Source organism: Macrotis lagotis, chromosome X, assembly GCF_037893015.1.
Source record: "Macrotis lagotis isolate mMagLag1 chromosome X, bilby.v1.9.chrom.fasta, whole genome shotgun sequence".
Lineage (NCBI taxonomy): Eukaryota > Metazoa > Chordata > Mammalia > Peramelemorphia > Peramelidae > Macrotis > Macrotis lagotis.
Genome location: NC_133666.1, coordinates 118,922,305 through 118,947,621, shown reverse-complemented (window position 1 = coordinate 118,947,621; position 25,317 = coordinate 118,922,305). Strand labels below are relative to the sequence as shown.

The following is a 25,317-nucleotide window of genomic DNA, read 5'->3' as shown; positions in this document are numbered from 1 at the left end:
TTTTATACTGTTATATGGTTATAATCATGTCATATCTAATGTTATATTTTATATATTATCATAACATATATATTATCATTATTATATATCTCAAGAAAATTTCAGATTCCTCAGTTCCCATGATCAACAGCTTCACTTTATTTTTTCCTACCTAAAGAAACACATATTTTATTTTTATTTTTTAAATTTAAATTTATTTTTATTAAAGATATTATTTGAGTTTTACATTTTTCCCCCAATCTTGCATCCCTCCCCCCCCCCCCCCACAGAAAGCACTCTGTCAGTCTTTACTTTGTTTCCATGTTGTACCTTGATCCAAATTGGTTGTGATGAGAGAGAAATCATATCCTTAAAGAGAAGTCTAAGAGGTAACAAGATCAGACAATAAGCTATCTGTTTTTTTTTCCTAAATTAAAGGGAATTGCACTTTGTTCAAACTCCACAGCTCCTTATCTGGATACAGATGGCACTCTCCTTTGCAGACAACCCAAAATTGTTCCCAATTGTTGCACTGATGGAATGAGCAAGTCCTTCAAGGTTAAACATCCCTCCCATGTTGCTGTTAAGGGTGTACAGTGTTTTTCTGGTTCTGCTCATCTCACTCAGCATCAGTTCATGCAAATCCCTCCAGGCTTCCCTGAAATCCCACCCCTCCTGCTTTCTAAAAGAACAACAGTATTCTATGACATACATATACCACAGTTTGCTAAGCTATTCCCCAATTGAAGAACATTTACTGGATTTCCAATTCTTTACCACCACAAACAGAGCTGCTATAAATACTTTTGTACAACTAATGTTTTTACCCTTTTTCCTCATCTCTTCAGGGTATAGACCCAGTAGTGGTATTGCTGGGTCAAAGGGTATGCACATTTTTGTTGCCCTTTGGGCATAGTTCCAAATAGCTCTCCAGAAGGGTTGGGTGAGTTCACAGCTCCACTAATAGTGTCCCAGATTTCCCACATCCCTTCCAAGAATGATCATTATCCTTCCTGGTCAAACTGGCCAATCTGAGAGGTGTGGGGTGGTACCTCAAGAAACAGACACATTTTAAATGCCACCATTATCATTAGTTTTTTTGAGATATATATATATATATATATATATATATATATATATATATATATAAAGATATAATTACTATATTACTATATAAAGATCAAGAAAATTTCCTTCAAAAAAGTATTATTTCATGAAATAATAATTATTTTATTAACTACAACTCAAGAAAACTCCCTTTACCTTCTGTTACTTCACATTTTCCCCTAGGACTCTATGAGACCTCTTTTCTCTAAATAAGACAAAGAATATTGGATCACTAGAGTCAACCATTTTTCTCCCCAGATCTAAACATTACACATAATTAGTGTCAGTAAAGGGAAAAAGATGGTGTTGTCCTAAAAAGAAATAGTAAAGTCTGAATACAGAGGGGAAAATGAGTTTCATTTTGGACACAATGAGTCTGAAATGCTTATTGAGATATTCAAAACAATTAAATCCAACATAAATCTACATCTATATCCAACTTTAAAAGTTCTGATAGAGAGTGAGGAAAGAGATTATTAAGGAGTTTGAGATAAGAAATTTATAAAGAGATAATTTCTGAACTCAAAAAAACGGAAGTCACCTGAACAGAGAAGGGGGGGCCCAGGAAAAAACCCTGAGGAATGCATAGTAAAGAGGCAGTAGATGTGATTAAAAAAAAAAAAGCAAATGAAACTAAGAAATGGTCACCAAGTGAAGGCAGTGTAAAGAATGCCAAGAAAACTAATCAGAATCATGAAATAGGTGACACTATCAAAAGAGAATTAGGGAAGATGGCAGCAGGAGAACAGCCTCTCTTAGGTGCTCTCTACAAAAATATTTCGAAAACCTTAAAACTATCACTCTAAATTTTCAAAAGACAGAACCCACAGAAAGATCCAGTGAGTGAATTCCTTAGCCTAAGGTAACCTGGAAAATAGTGGGAAGGCTCAGTTCCAAGGGGTTGGAGGGCGATAGCCCACCAGAGCAAAGGAGCTTCAGTCTTTGGGGAACAGTCCTAGAACTTCTAGGTCCCTGAGAGCTCCAGCTCCTGGCAGTAGAAGCTGTTTCCTGACCTGCCACCCCAGAGAGCACCAAGCACAACTTGATCAGCAGGGAGACGTCTTGCCAGAGGCAAGCACAAAGCCCAGGCCAACGTGGCCCTCCTCAGCACATCTGTGGCCTTCAGCACAACCCAGATCCCAGGAAACAGAAGCAGGCCTGTGGAACCACCTACCAGGAACCACCTGCCAGCAGCTCCCTGGTAAGTTCAGCCCACGGAAGATAAGGGAGTGGAGGGAGACTGTGAAGTGTTTTTTCTCTGTCCCTGGGACAGGACTCTGGGGCTTTAACCACATTCAGACCCTGGTCACAGTCTGGGGCCCCAGAGAGGTGAGCTAGAGCCATTCAACAAACCAGGAGAGCAGTCAGTCTCACATACTGAGGTCCTTATGGGGATGCCCCAATAATACTCAAAAGCTCAGAAAACATCCCCCAAATGAGGCACAGGCTGGGGAAATGAGTAAATGGGGGTAAAAAGGGAACCTGACCATAGACAATTACTTTTGTCACATGGAAGACCAAATAACACAATTTGAAGATGAGAAAAGTCCAAGCTTCTACATCTACAGACTCCAAGAAATATAGAAGTTGGGCTCAGGAGATGAGAGAGTTCAAAAAAGATTTTGAAATCAAGTAAGGGAGGTGAAAGAAAAATTGGGAAAAGAAATGAGAGAGATGCAGGAAAAACATGAAAATGAAGTCAGAAGCTTTAGTCAAGGAGATCCAAAAAAAAAAAAATCTGAAGAAAAAAATATTAAAAACCAGTTTAGGTCCAATGGATAAAATAATTTTAAAAAGTTACTGAGGAGAATGCTTTAAAAAGCAGAATTGGCAAGATGGAAAAGGAGATAAGATAGCTCTCTGAGGAAAAGAGAATTAGGACTGAAAAAAGTCATTGAGTTTAGCCATCAGGAGACCATTTATAACCTCAGAGAGCATAGTCTCAATGATAGTCAGAAGTCTCAACAGAAAAATGAATGGAAAAATGAAGAAGCAAAGTAGTAAATATTTTCTCCAAATTCAGTGGTGAAAAAGGAAAAATATAGAAAATAAATGTCTATACATAGAAAAAATTCATACATATATAACAGAAAAAATCAAAATTGAATGCTACAAAATAATAAATGACTGAGATAGGTCTCAAAGATATTAGATACCTCATCAGTTTGGTTTTTTTTGGTAAAAGTATTTTCTTTAGAACACTGCATATAATTTTGATTTTTTAAATGCTGGTTAGTTAGCTCTCTCTTTTTTTATTATTATGAGATGACTTTCTAGAAGGAACAGAAAAACAGTAAAAACTGTATGTAATGTAAGAACAAATGATATAATAATTACTCTTAAAGGATTTTATAGAACAAATTAGATAGTGAATGAATTAAAAATAATTCTATCTCAAGTCACAATGCCTTTGCCCAGTTCTTGAGATATTAGCTAATGATAGCATGAAGCTATCACAAATACATTTAAAAACTAAACTTTCCTAGCCCAAAATGATGTGCAAGTGTCAGCTATAAAAACTTTCTCTTCTGTTCACTTTTTAAAATATGGAAACTATTTTTAAAACTATTTCAAAATCTTTCAAATAGTGATTTCCCTAAATTTTAGATCTATTTGTTAAAAATACAAATATGTAACATCTTTCGAATAATTTGCAAAATCAAATGATTATAGCAATAAATGATGGAAATTTGTCAGCTAAATTTCAACAAAAAACTTTAGATAATTGGAATATGGGAGAAAAATGTTAACATGATTGATTACATGAAACTTAGCATTTCTTCCATATAGATTTACATATCTTTATGAAGCAGTTTTTTTAATTTCAACAGTCATTAAAACTACACATAAAAATAAAGTGATCTTAGAAACAGATCTCTGAATTGTATTTATATACTTAATTCAGTGTTGTTTAATAGTTTTATCAATGACTGAGTAAAAAGCAAAGCTGGATTTTTCGTCAGATTTAAAGATGACAAAAAGTTGGAAGGGACATCTAACACACTGTCAAAGTCAAGATGCAAAAAAGACCTTGAAAGATCAAAACACTGATAGAAGTCTAATAAGAAATTTAGTTGGGATAAATGTTCAAGTTTAACACTTGGGTTCAAAATAACCACTTCAAATTTTTAAATGAAACATTAGCAAGAAAACCCCAGCAATAAATCAAAATAATCACCTCAGTTTTTGCATCTATAAAATATGTGAGAGAAAGAAATGGCAAAAAATTTCAATATCTTTGTTAAGAAAATCCCAAATATGGGGGCAGCTAGGTGGCACAGTGGATAAAGCACTGGCCCTGGAGTCAGGAGTACCTGAGTTCAAATCCAGCCTCAGACACTTAATAATTAACTAGCTGTATGGCCTTAGGCAAGCCACTTAACCCCATTTGCCTTGCAAAAGAAGAAAGAAAATGCCAAATAAGGGCATCTGAGTGGCAGAGCATTGGCCCTGGATTCAGGAGGACCTGAATTCAAACGTGGTCTCAGACACTTAATAATTACCTAGCTGGGTGACCTTGGGCAAATCACTTAATCCCACTGCCTTACCTTAAAACCAAAGGGAAAAAGAAAACCCCAAATGAGGTCACAGAAGGACAAGAACTGAAATATTTGAAGAACAGAAGAAGAAACAAAATAATCATTTTTTGAAGATGATATATGATTTATTTTAGAGAACTCTAACTTAAAAAACTAATAAAAAATAATTAGCAACTTCAGCAAAGCTGCAGGACATAAAACAATGTCCAATAAAATGCAGTAGGAAGAAACAAAAAGAGAAATTCCAGTTAAAATAACTGCAGAAAGTACAAGAACAAGTACAAAAAAGTACCAAAACAAACCTAGGGACTATAAGAAGAGAATTACAAAACACATGCAACATAAATAAAGATAGCTCTAAACAACTGAAAATTTTCATTGTCCATGAGTAGACTGAGCCAATATAAAAAAAATGACAATTCTATCTAAATTAATTTACTTATTAAGTACTATACAAACTACCAATGAATGAATCATTTTATCAAACTAGGAAAAAAATAATACAATATTTATCTGGAAGAACAAAAAAAATATTAAGGGAATTGATTAAAAAAAACAACAAGGAGGGTGGCCTAGTAGTACCAGGTTTAAAGTAGTAATCATCAAAATAATCTGGTTCAGGAAAAGAGTAAAATCAATGGAAAAAAATTAAATGCATAAATACTTAGGAGTAAATGATCATAGCAATCTAGTGTTTAATAAACTCAAAAGATCCAAGTTATTGGGTGGGGGGCAAAAACTCACTATTTCACAAAAATTGCTAAAAAAACTAGAAAACAGTTTCGCAGAAAATGGGTACAGGCCAACATCTCATACCACAATACAAAATAATAACAAAATGGGAAAATGATTTAGATGTAAAAGGGTAATATCAAGGCAGCTAGGTGGCCCAGTGGATAAAGCATTGGCCCAGTGGATAAAGCACTGGCCCAGTCAGGAGTACCTGAGTTCAAATCTGGTCTCAGACACTTAATAATTACCTAGCTGTGTGGCCTTGGGCAAGCTACTTAACCCCATTTGCCTTGCAAAAGAAAAACCAAAAAAAAAAAAAACCTAAAAAGGGTAATATCATAAGTAAATTAAGAGAACAGGAAAAAATGAATGTACTTGACAGATCTATGGATAAGGGAAACATCTATAACCAAATAAAAAATGGAAAAGGCTCATGAGAAGTAAAATGGAAAATTCAGTTACATGAAATTAAAAGGTTTTTATACAATCAAAACTAATAAAGCCAAAATTAGAAGGAAAACAGGGCAACGGGGAGGGGAATAGGGAGAATTTACGACAAGTTTCTCTGATAAAGGCCTCATTTCTCAAATAAACAGAGTCAAATCTTTAAGACTATAGGTCATTATTATTCAATTAATATGAACAGTTTTCAGAAAAATTCAAAACTATTGTCAGTCAAATGAAAAATACCCTAAATCACTATAGATTAAAGAAATGCAATTAAATCTCTGAGAAACCACTTCATAGTAAACAAATTAGCTAATATGACAGAAAAGAAGAAGGATATATCCTGACAGAGTTGTAGGAAAATGGGCACATTAATTCACGGAAGTGGCAAAAATTTGAACACTGAGGCATTGAGGGGTTGTTCATCAATTGAGGAATGGCTGAACAAGTTGTGTTATCTGACTGTGATGGAATAGCATTGTACTTTAAGAAATGATGAGCTGGATGCTTTCAGAAAAACCTGAAAAGACTTACATGAACTGATGGATAATAAAGTAAGCAGAACCAAGATAAAACTGTACAAAGGAAAAGAAATAGTGTACAATGATCAATTATGAATGATAGCTATTCTCAGCAATACAATGATCCAAGACAACGCCTAAGAACTTATGATGAAAAATGTTACCTACCTCCTGAGAAAGAATTGTTGGAGTACCCAAATACAGACTGAAACATGCTTTTTTTTTTCTTTTTATATTTTATTTTTCCGGGGTCACTTTTTGACTTGTGTTTTCTTTTGCAACATAATTAATGTTTTACACGACTGCACATGTGTAATCTATAACTAATTTCTTGCTGTCCCATGGAAAGGGAATCAGTTTACGACCAAGGAAGAGATACAGAATGACATTAAAAACAAACTGGATAATTTTTATTACGTTAAATTAAAAAGCTTTTGCACAGACAAATCCATTGTAATCAAGGTCAAAATAAATGTAATAAACTGAGAAACAATTTTTTACAACTAGTGTTTCTAAGACTTATTTCTATAATATATAGAGGACTGAATCAAATTTATAAAAAAAAAAAACCAAGCCATTCCCCAATTGGCATTTGGTCGAAGGATATGCGGAGGTAATTTACAGATGAGGAAATCAAAGTGATCCATAGTCATATGAAAAATTGCTCTAAATCATTACTGATTAGAGAAATGCAAATGGAACCATCTCTGAGGTAACCACTTCACACCTCTCATACTGGCCAATATGATCAGAAAGGACAATGATCAATGTTGAAAGGGATGTGGGAAATGTGGGACACTAATGCATTGTTGGTAGAGCTTTGAATTGATCCAACCTTTCTGAAGAGCAATTTGGAATTATGCCCAAAGGGCAATAAAAACGTGCATACACTTTGATCCAGCAATACCAATACTGGGTCTGTATCCTGAAGAGATCATGAAAAAGGGTAAAAATATCACTTGTACAAAAATATTCACAGTAGCTCTGTTTGTGAGGGATGTCCATCAATTGGGGAATGGCTGAACAAATTGTGGCTTATTTATGTTATGGAACACTACTGTTCTATTAGAAACCAGGAGGGATGGGATTTCAGAGAAGTCTGGAAAGATTTGCATGAACTCATGCTGAGCAAGATGAATAGAACCAGAAGAACATTGCATACCCTAATAGCAACAAGGGAGTCATGATCAACCTTAACGGGCTTGCTCATTCTATCAGTGCAATAATCTGAGACAATTTGGGGGTATCTGCAACAGAGAATACCATCTGTATCCAGAGAAATAACTGTGGAGTTTAAGGAAAGAGCAAAGACTATTACCATAATTTTTCTCTCTCTAATATTTTATTTTTTCCTTAAGGGCATGTTTTTTCTCTCTCAACAGAGCATGAAAACTGTAAAGCTTATCAGATTGCCTTCTACTGGGGGGATGGGAGAGGGAAGGAAGTGTAAAATTCAAAACCTTACCAAAAAATGATAGGTAGAAGCTACTATTGTATATAATTGGAAAACAAATATCTATATAATTTTAAAAGTTAAGAATTTGTATCTCAAAATTGTTTTTAAAAAGTTTTAAATTATTTTTACATGGAATTTTTAAAAACTATCTATTATGAAGGTGGTGCAGTATATAGATTGCTAGGTTTGAAGTCAAATAGCCTCATCTTCTTGAATTCAAATACCACCTCAGGCACTTACTAGCTATGTGACCCTGGGTAAATTGCTTAACCCTACTTGCCTCAGTTCCACTCTGTAAAATGATCTAGAAAAAGAAAATGGCAAATTATCTGGTATCTTTGCCAAGAAAACCCCAAAAGGAGTGACAGAGAATTGGACACAACTGAAATATGAATGAACAACCAAAAATATATTATAATGGGAGATTCCTTTCAGGAATGAGTTGGATTAGCCCTTCTCAAGTTATTCTTGGAGGGCAGCTAGGTGGCACACTAGATATGGCACTGGCACTGGACTCAAGGAGCACCGGAGTTCAAAACTGGACTCAGACACATGATATTTACTAGCTGTGTGTCCCTGGGCAAGTCACTTAACCCCATTGCCTTACAAAAATTAAAAAAAAAATGTAATCAATTTATTCTTGGTTGTCAAGATTTCCATTCTCATAATCGCCTTCTTTCCTAATCCAAACCCTATATTATCCCACTATTTTGTCTCCTACACTCCTTCTGACATACTGCTTTATTTTAAAGATGAAGGAAGACACACAGCTGAGGTGATTTGTGTTATCACTTAACTGTGTCTCAGTGTAACAAGAATCCTTTTAAGTCTCCCTAACATTCCTTCACACACAGGCAATACACCAAACTTTATCTGTTCTTCAAACACTCCATATCTCTCCTCACCCCCACTCTATCATCTGAAGAGCTTTACTTTACTAAGAAACTGAACCTTTTTTGCTATGGATTTTTTTCTTCTACTCAAAACACTTTGGACATCATTTCCCTCTCTTCTCCTTTCCTCAAAATTGATGGTAAGGTGATCTTTTTTTTTTCCCATTCCATTTCTTCCAGTCTTTTCAAGCAGATTACCAATTATCTTGCAGACATTTTATACCAAATGCCCCATAAACATTTCAAATGAAGTATTTCCAAAATTGACTCTTTATCCTGTATACTCATTCATCTTTCAAACTTCCTTATCTTTGTGGAGGGTGCTGCTATTCTTCCAATATCCTAGTTTTGACAACTGAAGCATTATACTCTACAGCTTACTCTGGCTCACCCAATATATCCAAATACTTGTCAAATTTTCTTTCTTCACATTATATTTCATCTAATTCCCTTCTCTGTTCTCACATAGCCATACCACTTCAGTTCAGACTATTGCAATGGCCTCCCTGTATCAAATCGCATCCTCTATAAACTGCCAAAGTGATGTTTTTGAAGTACAGATACAACCAATATCATGTTTTTTTTAATATAATGGCTTTTTAAAACCTTCACAAGCTATCTTTGTATTCTTATCATTTTGAAATTTGCCTTTCTTTTGTTCTTTATATAGGTGGTCTTTCACATTGTCTCAATTCTACCTCAGAATCCCTTATACTTCAAAACTCAGCTTAACACCACCTTTTGCATGAAGTCTTTTTTTTGGGGGGGGGGGGGTTTGCAAGGCAAATGGGGTTAAGTGGCTTGCCCAAGGCCACACAGCTAGGTAATTATTAAATGTCTGAGACCAGATTTGAACCCAGGTACTCCTGAGTCCAGGGCCGGTGTTTTTATCCACTGCACCACCTAGCTGCCCCACATGAAGTCTTTCTTGAGTCTAACTGCTAATGTCTTCCCTAATTACTTTGTATTTATTTTATACACTTACACACATACACCCACACACACACACACACACACACACACACACAAACACGTACATATTTCCCCAGTAGAATATAAATTCCTTAAGGTACAATTTTTCCCTTTGGTCTTTGCATCCCCAGTGTACAATATAGTGTTTGACACAGAGTAAATCCTTAACAAATGATTATGCTAATCCCTGAGGAAATTCTTTATAAATTTGAATAACAGCACTTCTTCTACCTACAAATACATTAAGATCTAAATAGCAGGTCATTTTTCCTCTCTCTATGCCACAGTATCTTCATCTGTAACATTTTGATGTTGTATTCAATGTTCTCAAAGTCTCTTCTAATTCTAAACAAAACATGAAGAATAGCCTCAAAAGACCCTTTCAGCTTTAAATCTATATATCTCTATATATCAGTATATATGGTCGGCCTGAATCAACAATGCCCGGTTACCCAAATTAATACAAATTTAATGTAATATTAAAGTAGTAATAAGTTTATTAAAACTAACTAAAATTGTAACAAAATTTAAATTTAAAAAATAGCAAAACTACACTGAAAAGAAAAAAAAGATAAAAAAGCAGACTTGCAATTTCAGACTTTGAAACATAATACCAAACCTATCTGGTACTAGACCAGAAAGAAATCAATAAAACAGAAAAAGGGTTTAAAATAACAAAACACCAAAGATGAAAGCCCCCCTAAAGGAGGGCTTCATTACTTTATGACTGGAAAACTGGTTAGCAATATTAAAAAAATAGTAAAAGAAAAAACCTCACACCATGAAAAATAAACATGAAATTTTAGCTAGATAAGAGACAAACATATAAAAGAATAAAGAAAACAAGATATTTTTTATCTCAAATGGATGAAAGTTTGTGTTTTTGTCTATCTTACTGGAAGGCAAATAAAAATGTATTAAGCAAACAAAAGAAATTATTGGTAAATATACATGTATATAATTCAATTCCACTTCAAGATGTAAAAACAGACTGGTGAAGATAGAAACATAGATAATAAAAATATTTACTAAGAACATAAAAAACTAAGTTCTGAATGGGAAATTTTAACTGGAAGGATCAGAAGAAACTTCCTGTAGGTGGTATCATTTGAGTTGAGCAGACGCTAGGGATTCTGATGTGGAGGTGAAGTAATAGGAGAATAGCTAGGAGAATGAATACATGCAATAGGAACAAGTGAGTACATGAAGAAGAGTAATATGAAATAAGCCTATAAAAATAGGTTAGAATGAGACTGTGAAGGCTTTTAGAAGCTAAACATAGAAGTTTCTATTTTAGTATGGAAGAAAAAAGAAGCTGCTAGAATTTCTTGAACAAGAGAATGCCATAATCAGTTTGGAACATGTTGATTTTGGGAAGCCTCTATAGCAGGTAACTGAAGACAAAGGACTGGATCTCAAAAGAAGGATTAAGGGACCTGCATAGAAATGGCAGTTAAATATGTGAGGAGGAAGAGTCAGTGGGAGAGGCCTACAGAAGATTCCTGGGAAACATTCACTCATAGACAATGAGACATGGATCATGTCCTTGGCAAGGATATTCAGAAAGATCAGACAGACAGGCACAAACTAGAACAGGACAGTGTCATGAAAACTCAGGGAAGAGAGAATATGGTAGTCAAGCATAAAACATGGATAAACACACAACTGTGAATTCAATTCAATAGATGTTTAGTAAACAACTCCAAAGTATTATACTGTGCATTGAAGAAAATGACAAAATTGAAAAAATATGTTTATATTTTACTAAGAAATATATATAATACACAAGTATACAAAGCAATTTCAAGTAGGAAAGTAGCATAGCTAATGTTTCCCCTTTGTTTTTCCATATGAAAAATGAGGAATGGAATTGTGAATCACTTCACTTGATGTAGCTTTAAAATTTATAAGAAGAGGGGCAGTTAGAGCACCAACTCTTGGGTCAGAAGGACCTCAGTTCAAATCCTGCCATAGATACTTGATATTCATTAGCAAGTCACTTAACACCAATGCCCCATTAAAAACAAACAAAAAAAAATACTTTAGAACTAGACGACAGCTTTGAGATCATATAATCAAACTCCCCCTTTACAGGAAAGGGAATTGATACACAGAGGTGACCTAATAGTCCAACCTGGGACACTAGGTCTTCTGAGTCCAAATGCAGCATTTTTTCCCCTTTACATCCCCTGTTTTTCTTTTTGTCTAGAAATGCAACTATGTAAATATTATTCCTAAAAGACAGGACAACCTTTTAGTACATCTAATAAACTGTCCATGTTTTTCTAAACATTAAGTAGATATTTCTTAGTTTTAACAATAATAATTCCACAATTTTTTTGAAAGGCAAAAGAGTAAGAGCCAAGAAGAGCTTCCTAAATAATTACAAAGTGTATATAATTTCAACATGATCTCACTCAGGCTTTCTATAATTAAGTTTTTATTTTTCACAGAAGGCAATAAATCTATTCCCTTGAACACACTATGTACTATTACTTCCACACTCCAACCCACTATGAGACTAGAGTCAACATCCACTGTAGGAGGGACTTGGGCAACTCATATCACCTCTCTATGGGCTTCAGTTTTCCCCATCTGTAAAATAAGGAACTTGAGTAAATAATTTCTCATATGGCTTCAGGTACTTATATTTCTATGGTCATAGAGAGTAATAAAAAAAGGGGGAGAAGGGCAGTGCTGGCATTATTTTTCTGTGCACAATTTCCACATACATCATAGAACAAGGAATGCCAAAGGAATCACATTTGTAATTATGAGCAAGTGCTACTAAGGTATGCCAGGCAAACAGAAATAATATGAAACCATGAATTTCATTTCATGAGTCTTTTATGTTAAAAATTTAATATTATAAAATCCACATATTACTTTTGAAATTGCCCTGCTTATATCTTTGCTTCCTTATGAATTTCCTTCTGGTTCTGTGTATTTTAAATGATATTTCAATGGCTCTCTTTTTAGAGGTAACATTACTGCTAATTCCCCCTACCCTAAATCTCTTCATTAAAATGGGGGGGGGGGGGGGAGAAGAGAGGTTAAAGCACTGGCCCTGGAGTCAGGAAAACCTAAGTTCAAATCTAGCCTCAGATACTTGGGTTGAGTGTGACCTTGGATATGTCACTTACCTCCATTGCCTCAGTAAAAAAAAAACAGGATGGAGGGGAATCCTTTAATACAAAGTTTTAAGATATCATATTCACTTTAAAAAACAACCCGGGGAGGCTAGATGGTACAGTGGATAGAGCACCGGCCCTGGAGTCAGGAGTACCTGAGTTCAAATCCGGCCTCAGACACTTCATAATTACCTAGTTGTATGTCCTTGAGCAAGCCACATAACCCCATTGCCTTGCAAAAACTAAACACACACACACACATACACACACACACACATACACACACACAACCCCAAAACATCCAAATTCCTTCTAAAAAAGAAAAAAGAATATCTAGATAACAGCTGAAAGTATCATGAGCCAATTAGCATTTAGATTATTCTCTTCTGGTTCATATTTAAAATTTTTTACTTAATAAACATGCACTCTAAGAACCAAAAAAAGAACTTTTAAAAAATGAAAACTCTTACTACATAAACAACAGCAAAAAGTGGAGAAAATCAGAGAAAAGATAGCCAAATTCTTTTTAAATACTTTAAAAAAAATAAAAACAGCCTCTCCAGACAAGGATATTTTATTATTTAGAATACAAACCACATATCCCTAGAATGGCTATGTATTAAAGATCCATAGGTGATTATCTCCTATAAATTCCTAACATTACCTCACTGAGTATTACAGAATTCTATTAAGGAATTTCTGAACATTTACATCTGAAATTCAGAAATCATTTTCTGTAGCATCCTGTGAATGATACCAATTTCTAACTTCTTATTAGGGGATAGGGACCTCAGAATTTTATAAGTCACAGTGATAAATTTAGCATTCCAATTTTTCTAATGACTTGGTATTAAAAATGCCACTTGTAATACAGCAAAGTATAGAGGGATGAGAATTCGATTCAGAGATAAGTGAAAAGCAGCTGCTTGTTCATTTAATATTGGAATGATCTCAGGCAATTTACCAATCTCCTCAAGCATCAGCTTCCCAAATTCTAAAATAACATCTAAGTTCCCTTCTAGGTCCAAATCTATGATCTTCTGCAAATGTATAATATACCTTAAGAATAGCACATCACAATGTTTCACCATTAAACTAAACCTACTCTTATTTCTCAAGTATAATTATACATGTAAATTGACTATTTGGAAGGGGAAAAAACCTTCATAAGTCTGCATGAGTTCTGCAATGCTTGCTTCGTGTTTTTCTTTTTTTTAAATCAGCCTCCTTACTTTTTCACAATCCTCTATGGTTTACTAATATAAGAACGCCATTAATATATTAGCCCTTCCTTAAACTCATTCATTTGCCTCTAATAACATTGTATTATAAATAACATAGAGTATGAGGATGAAAATGTGAGAGCAAAAAATGAATTTTGCAAGTGTAAATAATTGTCATTTCATATACATTCCCAAAATAATTCTTCTAATTCCCCCCCTTCTTCTGTACATCCCAATTTCACTTATTTATTTTTGCTTTCCTGTCTTCAGTGCTTCCCAGGTTCTCAAGATTCATGTGTGAGTAAAGCACTAACTCTGCTAAACTTGGGAAGAGTCTGTGAGATACTCATCTACCCTTGACATTTGTCATGAACTGATGAATTTTTTCTTCAGCTACATCAAAGCAACTTGGGAAATATTTGAGGAGAATTGAAGAAATAACATTAAGGAACATTAAGGAAAAGACAAAGACAAAGTTTAATTGACTCTACTGCTAGACACTATTAGGTCATTTCAATCCAGTATGATGATATTGTATTATCTGAAATTTTTGCCTTCACTATCAACAATGTTAAAAAAATGTTTAAAAAAATTGAAATGTAGCTAGGATGTTGTGGAAAATCTAGTGATAGAGAGATCAAATATACCATATCACCACAGAATTGAATATGCCACCATCAAATGTTTAATTAAAAAAGAACCAGCATCACAACAAATTTGCAATTTTTCAGTTGAGGAACTCCAAGTTACATATGAGGAACCCTAAGTTATCAGTTACATATGAATTACAAATGCCATTTTATCTACCTAGGACAGAGTTAAATCTTTTGGGGGGGGGGGTGTTCCTTTAAATGAATCGAGCCAGAAAGAGATCAGAAAAATAAATTCCCCTTTCCATCAAGGCCACATTGTCTCTTACCAGAGATTTAAAGTATACAGATCCCTTCAAGATCTTTCTCCAATCACATTTAAAAGCCAACTTCTACATCAGACAAGCAAATTAGGTTTCTAGATTGAAGTTAAAAACCAGGAATTTTCAGTATTAAAAAAAAAGTGTCAGCATATATATCACGTTAAGAGGATTTAGTTTTTTTCTCTTTCTAGATATAAATATTTTCCTCCTTAAAGACTGTGGAAGACCTAAATATTATAAGAAGAGTAATCAAAATGATCCGATTATAGATTCTTCTACATTTTATCAATATAGCTAACTGCTTAATTAAAAGGGAAAACTGAGGAAAAAATAATATAATGCCAAAACCTTTTTACACTCAAAGAGGACATTGAGAATAAATACTGCCAGCAATCTAAAAAAAAAGCTTAGAAACCAGCCAAATATAAACTCTCAAATTCTACATTCAGTTACTGCTATTTAAGTCAATTTCTTCACTAATTTCTGAATTAAAAAATGAGAAACATCTTTGGAAACGTTAATCATCTGCTCACTAAACTTTTCCATCTCTTGCTCTAAAAAAACCACTAGCAACTTAGAATAAATACCTAAAAGAACTAAGAACAAGTATTCAGTCAATTACTCCCAATTATAGCTCTGCTCTGTCAGTGACTAAAATGTCAATTTTAGTGCTTCAGCTTTCCCTTTAAAAAAAAGTCATCCACCTATTTCAGAGGAATTTTATAGTAAATCATTAATAATCCTAGAATAATAATCAGAAAAGCAAATAAAAAATGATTCTAAAACATTTTATGATGCTAACTAACCAACAATTTTCAATTCTGTAAATCTGGCTAAAATAAAAAATTACAATTACTTTTCTTTATATTGATGTCCTTTATGCCCCCCCCCATGGAATAAAGTATTATTAGAAGGATACATGCATGCACAGATTCCTCTGGTTTTCAGGATTGCTGGGGGTGGGGATGGGGGGAATTTGAAATAAAGAATCTGGGAGAAAGTTTCAAACTGATGGTATGTATTCCTTTTAAATGAAGCTACATAATAAAATATAGACCCTAAAAAGCTAAATCTACTAACCTCTACAGTCAATGCGAGACATGGTTTATCCAGCCTTGACAAAAATCCTCTGGACCACCAATGGCATTTGTTCATCCACACGTACATATGCAATTGTAAAAAGAATCTATTCTTCAGAGTACAAAAAAAAGAAATACAATTGTAAGATGCAAACTTATAGAGCTGCCACTTTGCAAAAAGAAAAACAAACAAATAAATAAGCACTTTTCATTTTTAAGCCAACATCTTTCAATTCCAAGGTAAGGAAAAACTGTTAGTTAATACCAGATCAAAAAAAAAAATGCTTCCATATAATTTTTTTTTAAAACATAGGTAACAAAATAAGGAAAATAAAAACATCCAACACTAAAGTACATTCCACTTTTACTTCAAAATATATTATCATGGTAGCATGGTTCAATAGAAGGTGTACAGGATTGAGAACCAAGAGAACCCTGGACTTAAACATTACTTCTGCCACTAATTGTCTTGGTCTGGTCATGTTACCTCTTTAGATCTCAATTTCCTTTCTAAAATATCAGGGGGAAACACAAGTTGGTCCTAAGATCTCTTCTGAATCAATGATATTATGAACTAGAGAAAGTCCAATTTGATATACAGTATTTTTAAGATTTGAAATCTTTTTTTTTTTAGATTTTTCAAGGCAATGGGGTTAAGTGGCTTGCCCAAGGCCACACAGCTAGGTAATTATTAAGTGTCTGAGGTCGGATTTGAACCCAGGTACTCCTGACTCCAAGGCCAGTGCTCTAGCCACCTAGCCGCCCCCCCAAGATTTGAAATCTTAATACTTTCAAATACATGTGAATTAGTTAACAAAGTAGCAGTAAAGTCAAGTTCAGCTTTACAGGATTTGTTCCTCTTGGTTTTTTGGCCCAAATCACTGCAAAGAACTCCCTGCTACTGTAACCTGCAACTGGTCTGTAATTTCTGAGGGTTACAGAGTTGTCCAAGCCATTGAGAAAAGCAAGGTCTCACAGCTACTGTCAGAAGAAGGACTTGAATCCAGGTCTTCCAGACTCCAAGTCCAGCCTTCTATCCATGGTGACAGGCTGCCACTTACGAAATAGTTAAGATTGATAATTAGTATAATACAGAGCTGTACACAAATACAAATATAACCTAAGACTGAGATCAAAAGGTTTTAATTATTCCTAACTAGCTTTAACATTCTCCTGTTAATTTACTTTGCAAACACTTTTTCATTAATATAATTGTAAACTCCAACTTGAGGGTTAAATTAATGAAATTTTATTGTAAATGAATATATCAGCATTCATTCAAAAAGTACACTAAAGAATTTTTTTAATCCTATATTTTCATGACCCTGGTCCACTCAACATTTCTGGGTCTCAGTTTCCTCATACATAAAGAGAAAAGGACACAATTTATGTCTTCTAAGTAACCTTCCCTTAAAACAAATCCTGTGTAAATTTTTCTGACAAAACCATATCAGAAAATATTCAATTCTTAAAGTTGGAGCAAGTATTTCAGTAATTAAAGCAAATGTAAACATTTTCAAAATAGTTTATCTCAAAATTTGAAAAGTGTTATCAACTCTATTGCAGAAATTAGGAGTGTTGCATAAAGATATAAAGTGAAAGGGTAGAAAGGCCTATGCATAATATCAGCATACAACTATAAAAGTAAAAATTCATCTTATTTGACTAAAAAAAGGATTTCATTCAGAACTCTTGGACAGTTTGCCTCATAGAGCTGAGTAAGATATCACCCCTTATAACTTTTTAAAATGAAAAATATTTTTATAATTGTTTCTTTTTCTCAAAATCTATTAAAGATGAAATGTGTAATGCTAAAACAAATATAATCTCTAACCATATTCCAACTGGTACAAGTATAAGAAAGATATGACGGAGACCAAAAAAAAAATCTATTAAGGAAATACAAAGATCAATGGTGTATACATTTTACTGATTTCACAAAAAGTCTCTTGACTATCTAGATATCAAAGCTAACTAAAATTAAGAGTCCAAAAAAGACTTCTACTTTCTAGTGGAAGATCTGACAACTAAAAAAATGGCAAAGTATTCAGCATACATTTCTTTTTAAAGAAAACCACTGCCTTATTTTTCTAGGAACCAAAATCCTCTAAATCTAAGTTTAGTAACCAAATTACAACCTAGGTTTAGTAATATCAAAAAAGTTCAAATTTATTTAATTCTTAGCTCCCCAAAGCTGAACTTCTCTATTACTCTACGGGATGGAGAGGTGTAATAATGCTTTTTACTGACATTGTTATTTGTATTTTGAACTCACATTTTCAAAGTGGCTAAATAATTCTCAGAATGCTAGTGATGGTAGAGTAACTTTTCCCCTTTTGTTGAGTACCATTTAATAAACAGTATTAGGCAGGACTAAATGCTCAAATTACTAGAATGCAAAAAAGTTTATTAAAATTTTAGCATGTATATGTCAACATATTAAGCTCAAAGAAAATGATCTTATCAATATTCACATCCCATCCCCCTAGTTATTAGTATTTTGTTAAAAGCATCACCAGTAATAACATCACATGGAAAAAAAGAATGAAAGATCAGAACGAATTGAAGTAGACCCAGGGTTCAAGAAGAGAACAACCCAACCAACCAGTTCATAAAACCTGGAAAGCAAACTGTCTTCATTTTTATCCTTCCTGTTTAGATAAAAGCTGACATCAAAATCTGAAAGGTGAAAAGGTTGATTTTAACATACACAATAATGAAGAGATTTTTCAGGAAGATTAGAGAAGGCCTTTACTTCATTCCTGTTCTTTAGAACAACCATATCTTTAGGGTCATAGCATTACATTAAAAGAACATGTTCAGATAAGATGCCCATTCTCTTAAATGTAAATAATGAAGTCTAGCAATAGCAACCATTCATTATCAAGCTATAAAATGTTTTTAACAGCATTGACTGTCCAATCAGTTAATTTCCAACCATTACATATTTTAAGACATTATCTGCCAGAATATTACAGGATGTTTCTTCTTGAGCTGTCACTATCTCACTGAAGATCAAATTGTTCTAAGTATGACTTATAATTAAGAGGTACAGAATGTGAAAGCACTAAAAAACTGACTAAAGAATACAGATACTCAGAAATTTTCTCCCTCTTCTTGTCAGAACTATCTGTTCCCTGTATGTATGACTGATAGACCAACTTTAACATTTTTTTGCACAAAATAGTACTGTTCTATATATCCTTCCCTGAATGCAAAGGCTACAAGTTTAAAAATACTAAAATTCCCACATGACACCAGAATATTGTCAAAGTGCTTTCCATTATCTCTAACTTCTCAGGAGATTTGATCTATACCTGGATCCTCTGTGGTAGTGTTTCTCAAATTGCTGCAAAGGAATCCTCAAACACCCCATTTGTTTATTTGTTTCTTAATGAATCTTAACTTATTTTTAACAGGCACTAAGACTGATAATTTTAGATAATTTTACAAGCATTCTGCCAAAGTTTTCTTTTAATTAAAGGTTCTACCACTGTGGGGAAGTTTAAGAACTAGTACTCCACAAGAAGTCATGGACAAGGAATCAGGTTGAACTGTCTAGCTGGCCTACAGTTGAACCCATGGAGAGTATTCACCTCTAAAGAGATCAAGGATCCATTAAAATAAGCATTATATAACTGCAAGAATTACCGAGACCTCACAGATCAGGGTTCTAGCCTACTTTGTTTTGTGGACAACTTGGGCTGTCTTTTGAGTCCAATGGATCCCCTTCTCAGAACTAATTTTTAAATAAATTAAATAAAATATATAAGATTACAAAGGAAACAGCTATAATGAAATACTGCTATCAAATTTTTTTTAAAAAAAGAATTCACCAAATCTAGAGTAAGAATGCCTTTTCTAGATAGTAGAAAGGCATGTGATATGTTTTACAAAACCAACTGAAGATGCATCACAGACTTGGTTCATTACCCTGCTTTTTTAGCCAATGATTCCAATATCAAGAATAGCAACATAAAACAGAAATAAGAAAACTAAAAGTAGTCAACTTTGCTTCTTTTAGTAATAACAATAACAGTAAATATTTATATACTTCTCTAAGAGTTTACAAAGCCCTTTCCACATATTCTCTCATTTGATCCTTGTAACAGCCTAGTTAGATAGGCAGGTACTGTTATTATCATCTCCATTTTACAGATGAGAAAACTGAGGCTGGGGATTACTTGATTTATCTGGATTCAAACAGCTAGTAAATGTTTGAGTCAAGATTTGAACTCAGGGAAGCTGATTTTTTCCCAATATTTCTCCTATAAAGTTTGGTAGGGTATTAAGTTAAAAAATTGTTGGTCATATTTCAATTTTCTATCTATCCCAATTTTGTGCTCTGTCTCTATTACAAATAACCATGGGAAAGAATGAGTTTGCTATAACCTAGGAAGACTATTGCTTCATGCATAGTTCAAATATATTCCTTTGAAATCTATGAAAAGGAAAGAGCAGTTAGTAACATACACTAGTGAGAAGTTACATGAATCACAGAATACAACAATGGCAATTAATCATCTTTTATAGTTAACCTGTGTGGGTATAGTTTTTCTGAAAGGCCTGAACTCCTCAAAGATAAGGATCTGGATATACTACTTTCACTTCACACAACAGCTATTACATTCACTTAATAAATAACAATTGAATTTAATTAAAATACTGATTCAAGCAAAGGACATTGTCATAATAAAGTCAAGCCTTCAGCATAAAAACAGACATTTGTGTTAGTGTGGGTAAAAAGAGACATTCTAAAGATTCAATTTTTTTTTGTTCATCCTTTTTTCTGCTACACCAATTCAAATTATGTAAAAGAAAACTCTATCATTTATATAAAAGTTTATATAGTGAATATGGGGGGGGGCATTAGACTCAAGAAATCTGGGTTGAACAGTCTCAAGGTATTTCTCTATAAGGTGGGATACTTGCCCAACAGCTTTCTATGAACAAAGTGATTGTTAAGATTTTAAAGCTCTAGGGGACAGCTAGGTGGCACGGTGGATAGAGCATTGGTCCTGGAGTCAGGAGTACCTAAATTCAAATGCAACCTCAGACACTTTCTAATTACCCAGCTGTGTGGCCTTGGGCAAATCACTTAACCCCATTGCCTTGCAAAAAAAAAAAACCCTAAAAGATTTTAAAGTTCTATATAAATGTGAATTTTGCCATTTATCACCATCCTAAATAAAAATGCAATTTACATACTTATGTTTTGTTTTTTATTTTTAAAAACAAATTGTAAACAGAAAATTTAAATCCTAAATTAATATGAGGCATTTATATGCAGAATTTTTCTTTCAGGTTAAACATGATGGCTCAAAATTTAGCACTGGCTATTTAGGGATTATTTTTACCATACACCTGACCACTTCTATTAGTTTCAGAAACCAAGACATATGGCTGAGGTTAAGAGACTTTTATAAAGTCATATTGCGAATTATTGATAAGGCAAGTATGTGAAGTGATCTTTTATTTCTCCAAATACATTAATTTATTTCCCAAGTAATATCAACAACAATCAATACCAATAATACCCAATCTATCTAGTTTGCATTTAAATACTTTCATCAATCTAACTCTGGCTTCAAACAAAATTCTGTGAAGTTGGTCAGTTTTGAAGATATAATCTAATAACAATTTGCTTTATGATTCTAATAACAAATAAAAAGTTTTAATATTTTTTCTAGCTCAAAAGATTTCTCCCTATCATTAACAGAGGAGGAAACTGAAACCTACAAAAGTTCTAATAACTTGGACAAGGTCACCGAGAAAAACTAAATCTAATCTAATGGCTAGTAAAGTACTGTTATCTACCACTACAAGTTCATCTTATCCAAGTCTTCCAATTCAGAGGATCCTTGTATCTTTAGATGCTCTAGGAACTTGGTATTAGAAAACCTGGACTTTTCATAGTCATAAACTAATTATATGACCTTGGACAAATGGTAACCTCTCTGAGCTTAAGTTTTCTCATTCATAAAATAAGGTAATATTGCATGATTTCCCTCACAGAATTAAGAGTTTTGTAATCCTACAAGTGCAACAATTCTCAACTTTTATTATTTATTCCCCCAAATCACAATTAAAGTTTCAAAATAGGTAATTTTTTAAAATTTGTTCTTAAATTCTATTATAAAGCTACTTTTGTTTCAAAAATAAGATTTGCAAAAGATTATATAAACCATCCAATCTCCTCAATATGTTTAGCTTTCCTACAATATGACTGAAAAGTATTTAATATTTCCTTATGCTGGGTCAAAGTCATCCTATTACTCAACTGGTCCTATATTAGTCAGAGGTAATATTTATATGTATGTATGTATGTGCCTGCATATATATATGTGTGTGTGTATGTAGTCTTATAACATCTTCTACAATGATAGCCCTTCAAATCACATTAGACTCAAATTGATTAAAAAAAATTCATATTATCCTACCTAGCAGAAAAACAAACATGGTGGGTGCAGGTGGTTGCATGCAGCCACACTCACAAAACTGGCATACAGCTCCTGAAACATTTATTAAATTAAAAAAAAAAAGGAAATCTGTAAATAAAGGGGGGGGTATTCTTATGTAAGTTTGAACACCTCTAAGTTCCTTCAACCTTTCCTGTCAGCATGGTTTCAAACCTCCTAATAATTCTTATCACTTTACACTGATCTTCCAGTTTTTAATGTCTCTCAAAACCTGCTTATCTTGAAAATAAAAATAACCTCTGTGAAGCTAACTTCTGCACAATGTTTTCAAAAAAATTTACATACATTTTTTTCTGTATGCTGTAGAAAGTGAAAAATGAAAAATATTTTAAAGTTTTGTACTTATCAAATTTTAAAAGGGAAGATTTGCAGTATAATTGAAAGAACAGTAACTTTCAAGTTAGAAGACTTGGATTCAAATCGCACTTGTAAAAATATACTCCTGTGACCTTGGCTAAGTCACTAGACTTGCTTGTTTTTCTGCAAAAAAAAAAAAGAAGGCTGAACTAGAAGACCTCTGAAGTCACTTGCAGCCCTAGATGTATTTTGCACTTTTATGGAGATATCCATCTTAGACTTTTTGTAGAGGCAGAGTTCTTATATGGCAACATACAGGGCCACAAATGAAAGCTTTTTTTCAGTACATCCAAATGAACTACATTTCCCATGATGCATTAGAGCCTAAGTGCTTTCCGGCAGACCAGGCCTCCAATTTATGTGATGTCACAGCGCCTTCAATATGGCTCTGATCTTTGGGATGGTTAAAATTTTGCCAATAGCGGCTTCCCCTGGCATCGAGTGTCCCCAGGACCTTTCCCTGTCATAACGCGCAACTTGACCAAGCCCTGTGCTCCAGGTGTTGTCCTTCCCCCCAGCCCCGAAAGAGGCGCAAACAGCTCGCCGGGCTTCGCGTCTACCTTGGAGCCGAGAAGCCGAACTGTTTGGAGCGGGAGGGCAACGTGACAGCGTCTCCCCGAGACCGGCTCTCGGCCCTCCCGCAGGAGGAGGGGGCGAGCTCTCGGGTCGGCGCTCCCCCGGCCCGCTTCCGCCCCTAACCCCCGGGCACCGCTCCGCACACACGCACACACGAGCCCGCCCCCGCCGGTGCGCACACACACATACACGCACACGAGCCCGCTTCCCGCGGGTGCACACAACGGGTGCGCACAACACGCGCACACAACACGCACGCACACGCACACACGAGCCCGCCCCCGCGGGTGCACACACACACGCACACAAGCACACACATACACGCACACACGCGCCCGCTCCCCGCGGGTGCAAACACACACAAACACACACACGCACTCACACGCACACGCACCCGCTCTCCGCGGGTGCACACACACATACACGCACACACGCACTCACACGCACACACACGCACTCACACACGTACACGCGCGCGCGCACACGCACTCACACACACGCACTCACACACTCACGCGCGCACACACACGCACTCACACACAGTCACACACTCACGCGCTCACACGCACTCACACACACGCACTCACAGTCTCACGCACTCACACACGCGCACTCAGTCACACGCACACACACAGTCACACACTCACGCACACACACGCACTCAGTCACACGCACTCACACACACGCACTCACGCACACAGTCACACACGCACTCACACACACGCACTCACGCGCGCACACACGCACTCACGCGCTCACACACACGCACTCACGCGCGCGCACACGCACTCACACACACACGCACTCACAGTCACACGCACAGTCACACACGCACGCACGCACACGAGCCGCGGCGTTAGGCAGGGGCGGCCCCCCCACCCACGCCGCTCCGGCCCGCACCACCTGCCCCCGCGCCTCCCGGCGGCGCGGCCCGGCCAGGGGTGGGGGAGGGCGCCCCGGCCCCCGCTCCGCAGGCCCCGCCCGGCCCCGGCCCCGGCTCCGGAGGCCCCGCCCGGCCCGGGTTTCAGTTTCACACCATGACGCTGCAGACCCGGGGCCTAGAAGCGACCAGGGCGGCGGCGGCTCGGCCCCCCGGCTCGCGCCCCGGCTCGTCCCCCCCCCCGCCCCGACCCCCCGCCGCCCCCCGCCCCCAGCTTTAAACCCCAAACTGTCCCCCCAGCGCCCCTCCCCCCCCGCCCAAGGACACCGCCGCCCCGGGGGCCGGCGGGGGGCGGCCGGGCCGGCCGGGCTCCGCGCTCCGGGCGGCCTCGGGGCCCGCGGCGGCGGCCCGGGGGCGGAGGGGGGATCTGTGGGTCCGTCAGCCCGGGTCACTTACTGAGCTCGTCCTGAGAGGCGGCGGCGGCCGCGGCCATGTTGCACCCGGGGAAGGGAGGGCGCGAGCGGAGCCGCGGAGGGGGCGGGGCGGGGGCGGGGCGGCGGGGCGGGGCGGGGCGGGGGCGCCGCGGGCCCAGGCCCGGCTCGGGCTCCTCCGGCCTCCCGCCGCGCGCTCCCTGCGCCTCTCCGCCGAGCCTCCGCGGGGCAGGGCCGCTCCCTGCGACCGTTTGTGCGCGGCCCCGCTGCGGGCCCCCGGCGGGGGCCCCTCCCTGGCCGCGGGCCTCACGCGCCGGCCCCCCGCCGCGCTGCCGCCGGCCCCCCGCCGCGCGCCCGCTCCGGCGCTCTCCCGGCCTTCCGGAAGCCCGGCCGGGCCGGGCGACGAGGCGGCGCCGCCGGAGCCTGCCCCCGGGCCCGCGCCCCCCGCGCCGCGGCTGCGTCTCCGCGCTGCGCCCGCTCGGCTCCCTTCGGTTTTATATTTAGAAAGAGCTGAGCCATCCTCCCCGCCCCCGCCGCGCCGCGCGCGCTCCCGGCGCGCTCCTCCCCGGCCTCCCCCGCGCCGGCCGCCTCCTCCCCGGCTC

General features: G+C 37.0%; 1 protein-coding gene across 2 annotated transcripts in view; it reads right to left on the bottom strand.

Moving 5' to 3' along the window:
* The window catches only part of ECPAS (Ecm29 proteasome adaptor and scaffold), a 190,253-nt gene extending 165,440 nt beyond the window's left edge, over positions 1-24,813 (bottom strand). The window contains exons 1-2 of one of the 2 annotated variants that reach the window (XM_074207452.1): positions 24,741-24,803; positions 15,994-16,104 (exon numbers count right to left, since the gene is read on the bottom strand). In XM_074207452.1, the coding sequence (XP_074063553.1) occupies positions 15,994-16,015 (22 nt within the window). In that variant the 5' untranslated portion in view covers positions 16,016-16,104; positions 24,741-24,803. Of the gene's footprint in view, positions 1-15,993; positions 16,105-24,740 lie in introns of both variants that reach the window. The other variant, XM_074207451.1, reaches the window with a different exon arrangement.
* Positions 24,814-25,317: the final 504 nt, after the last annotated feature.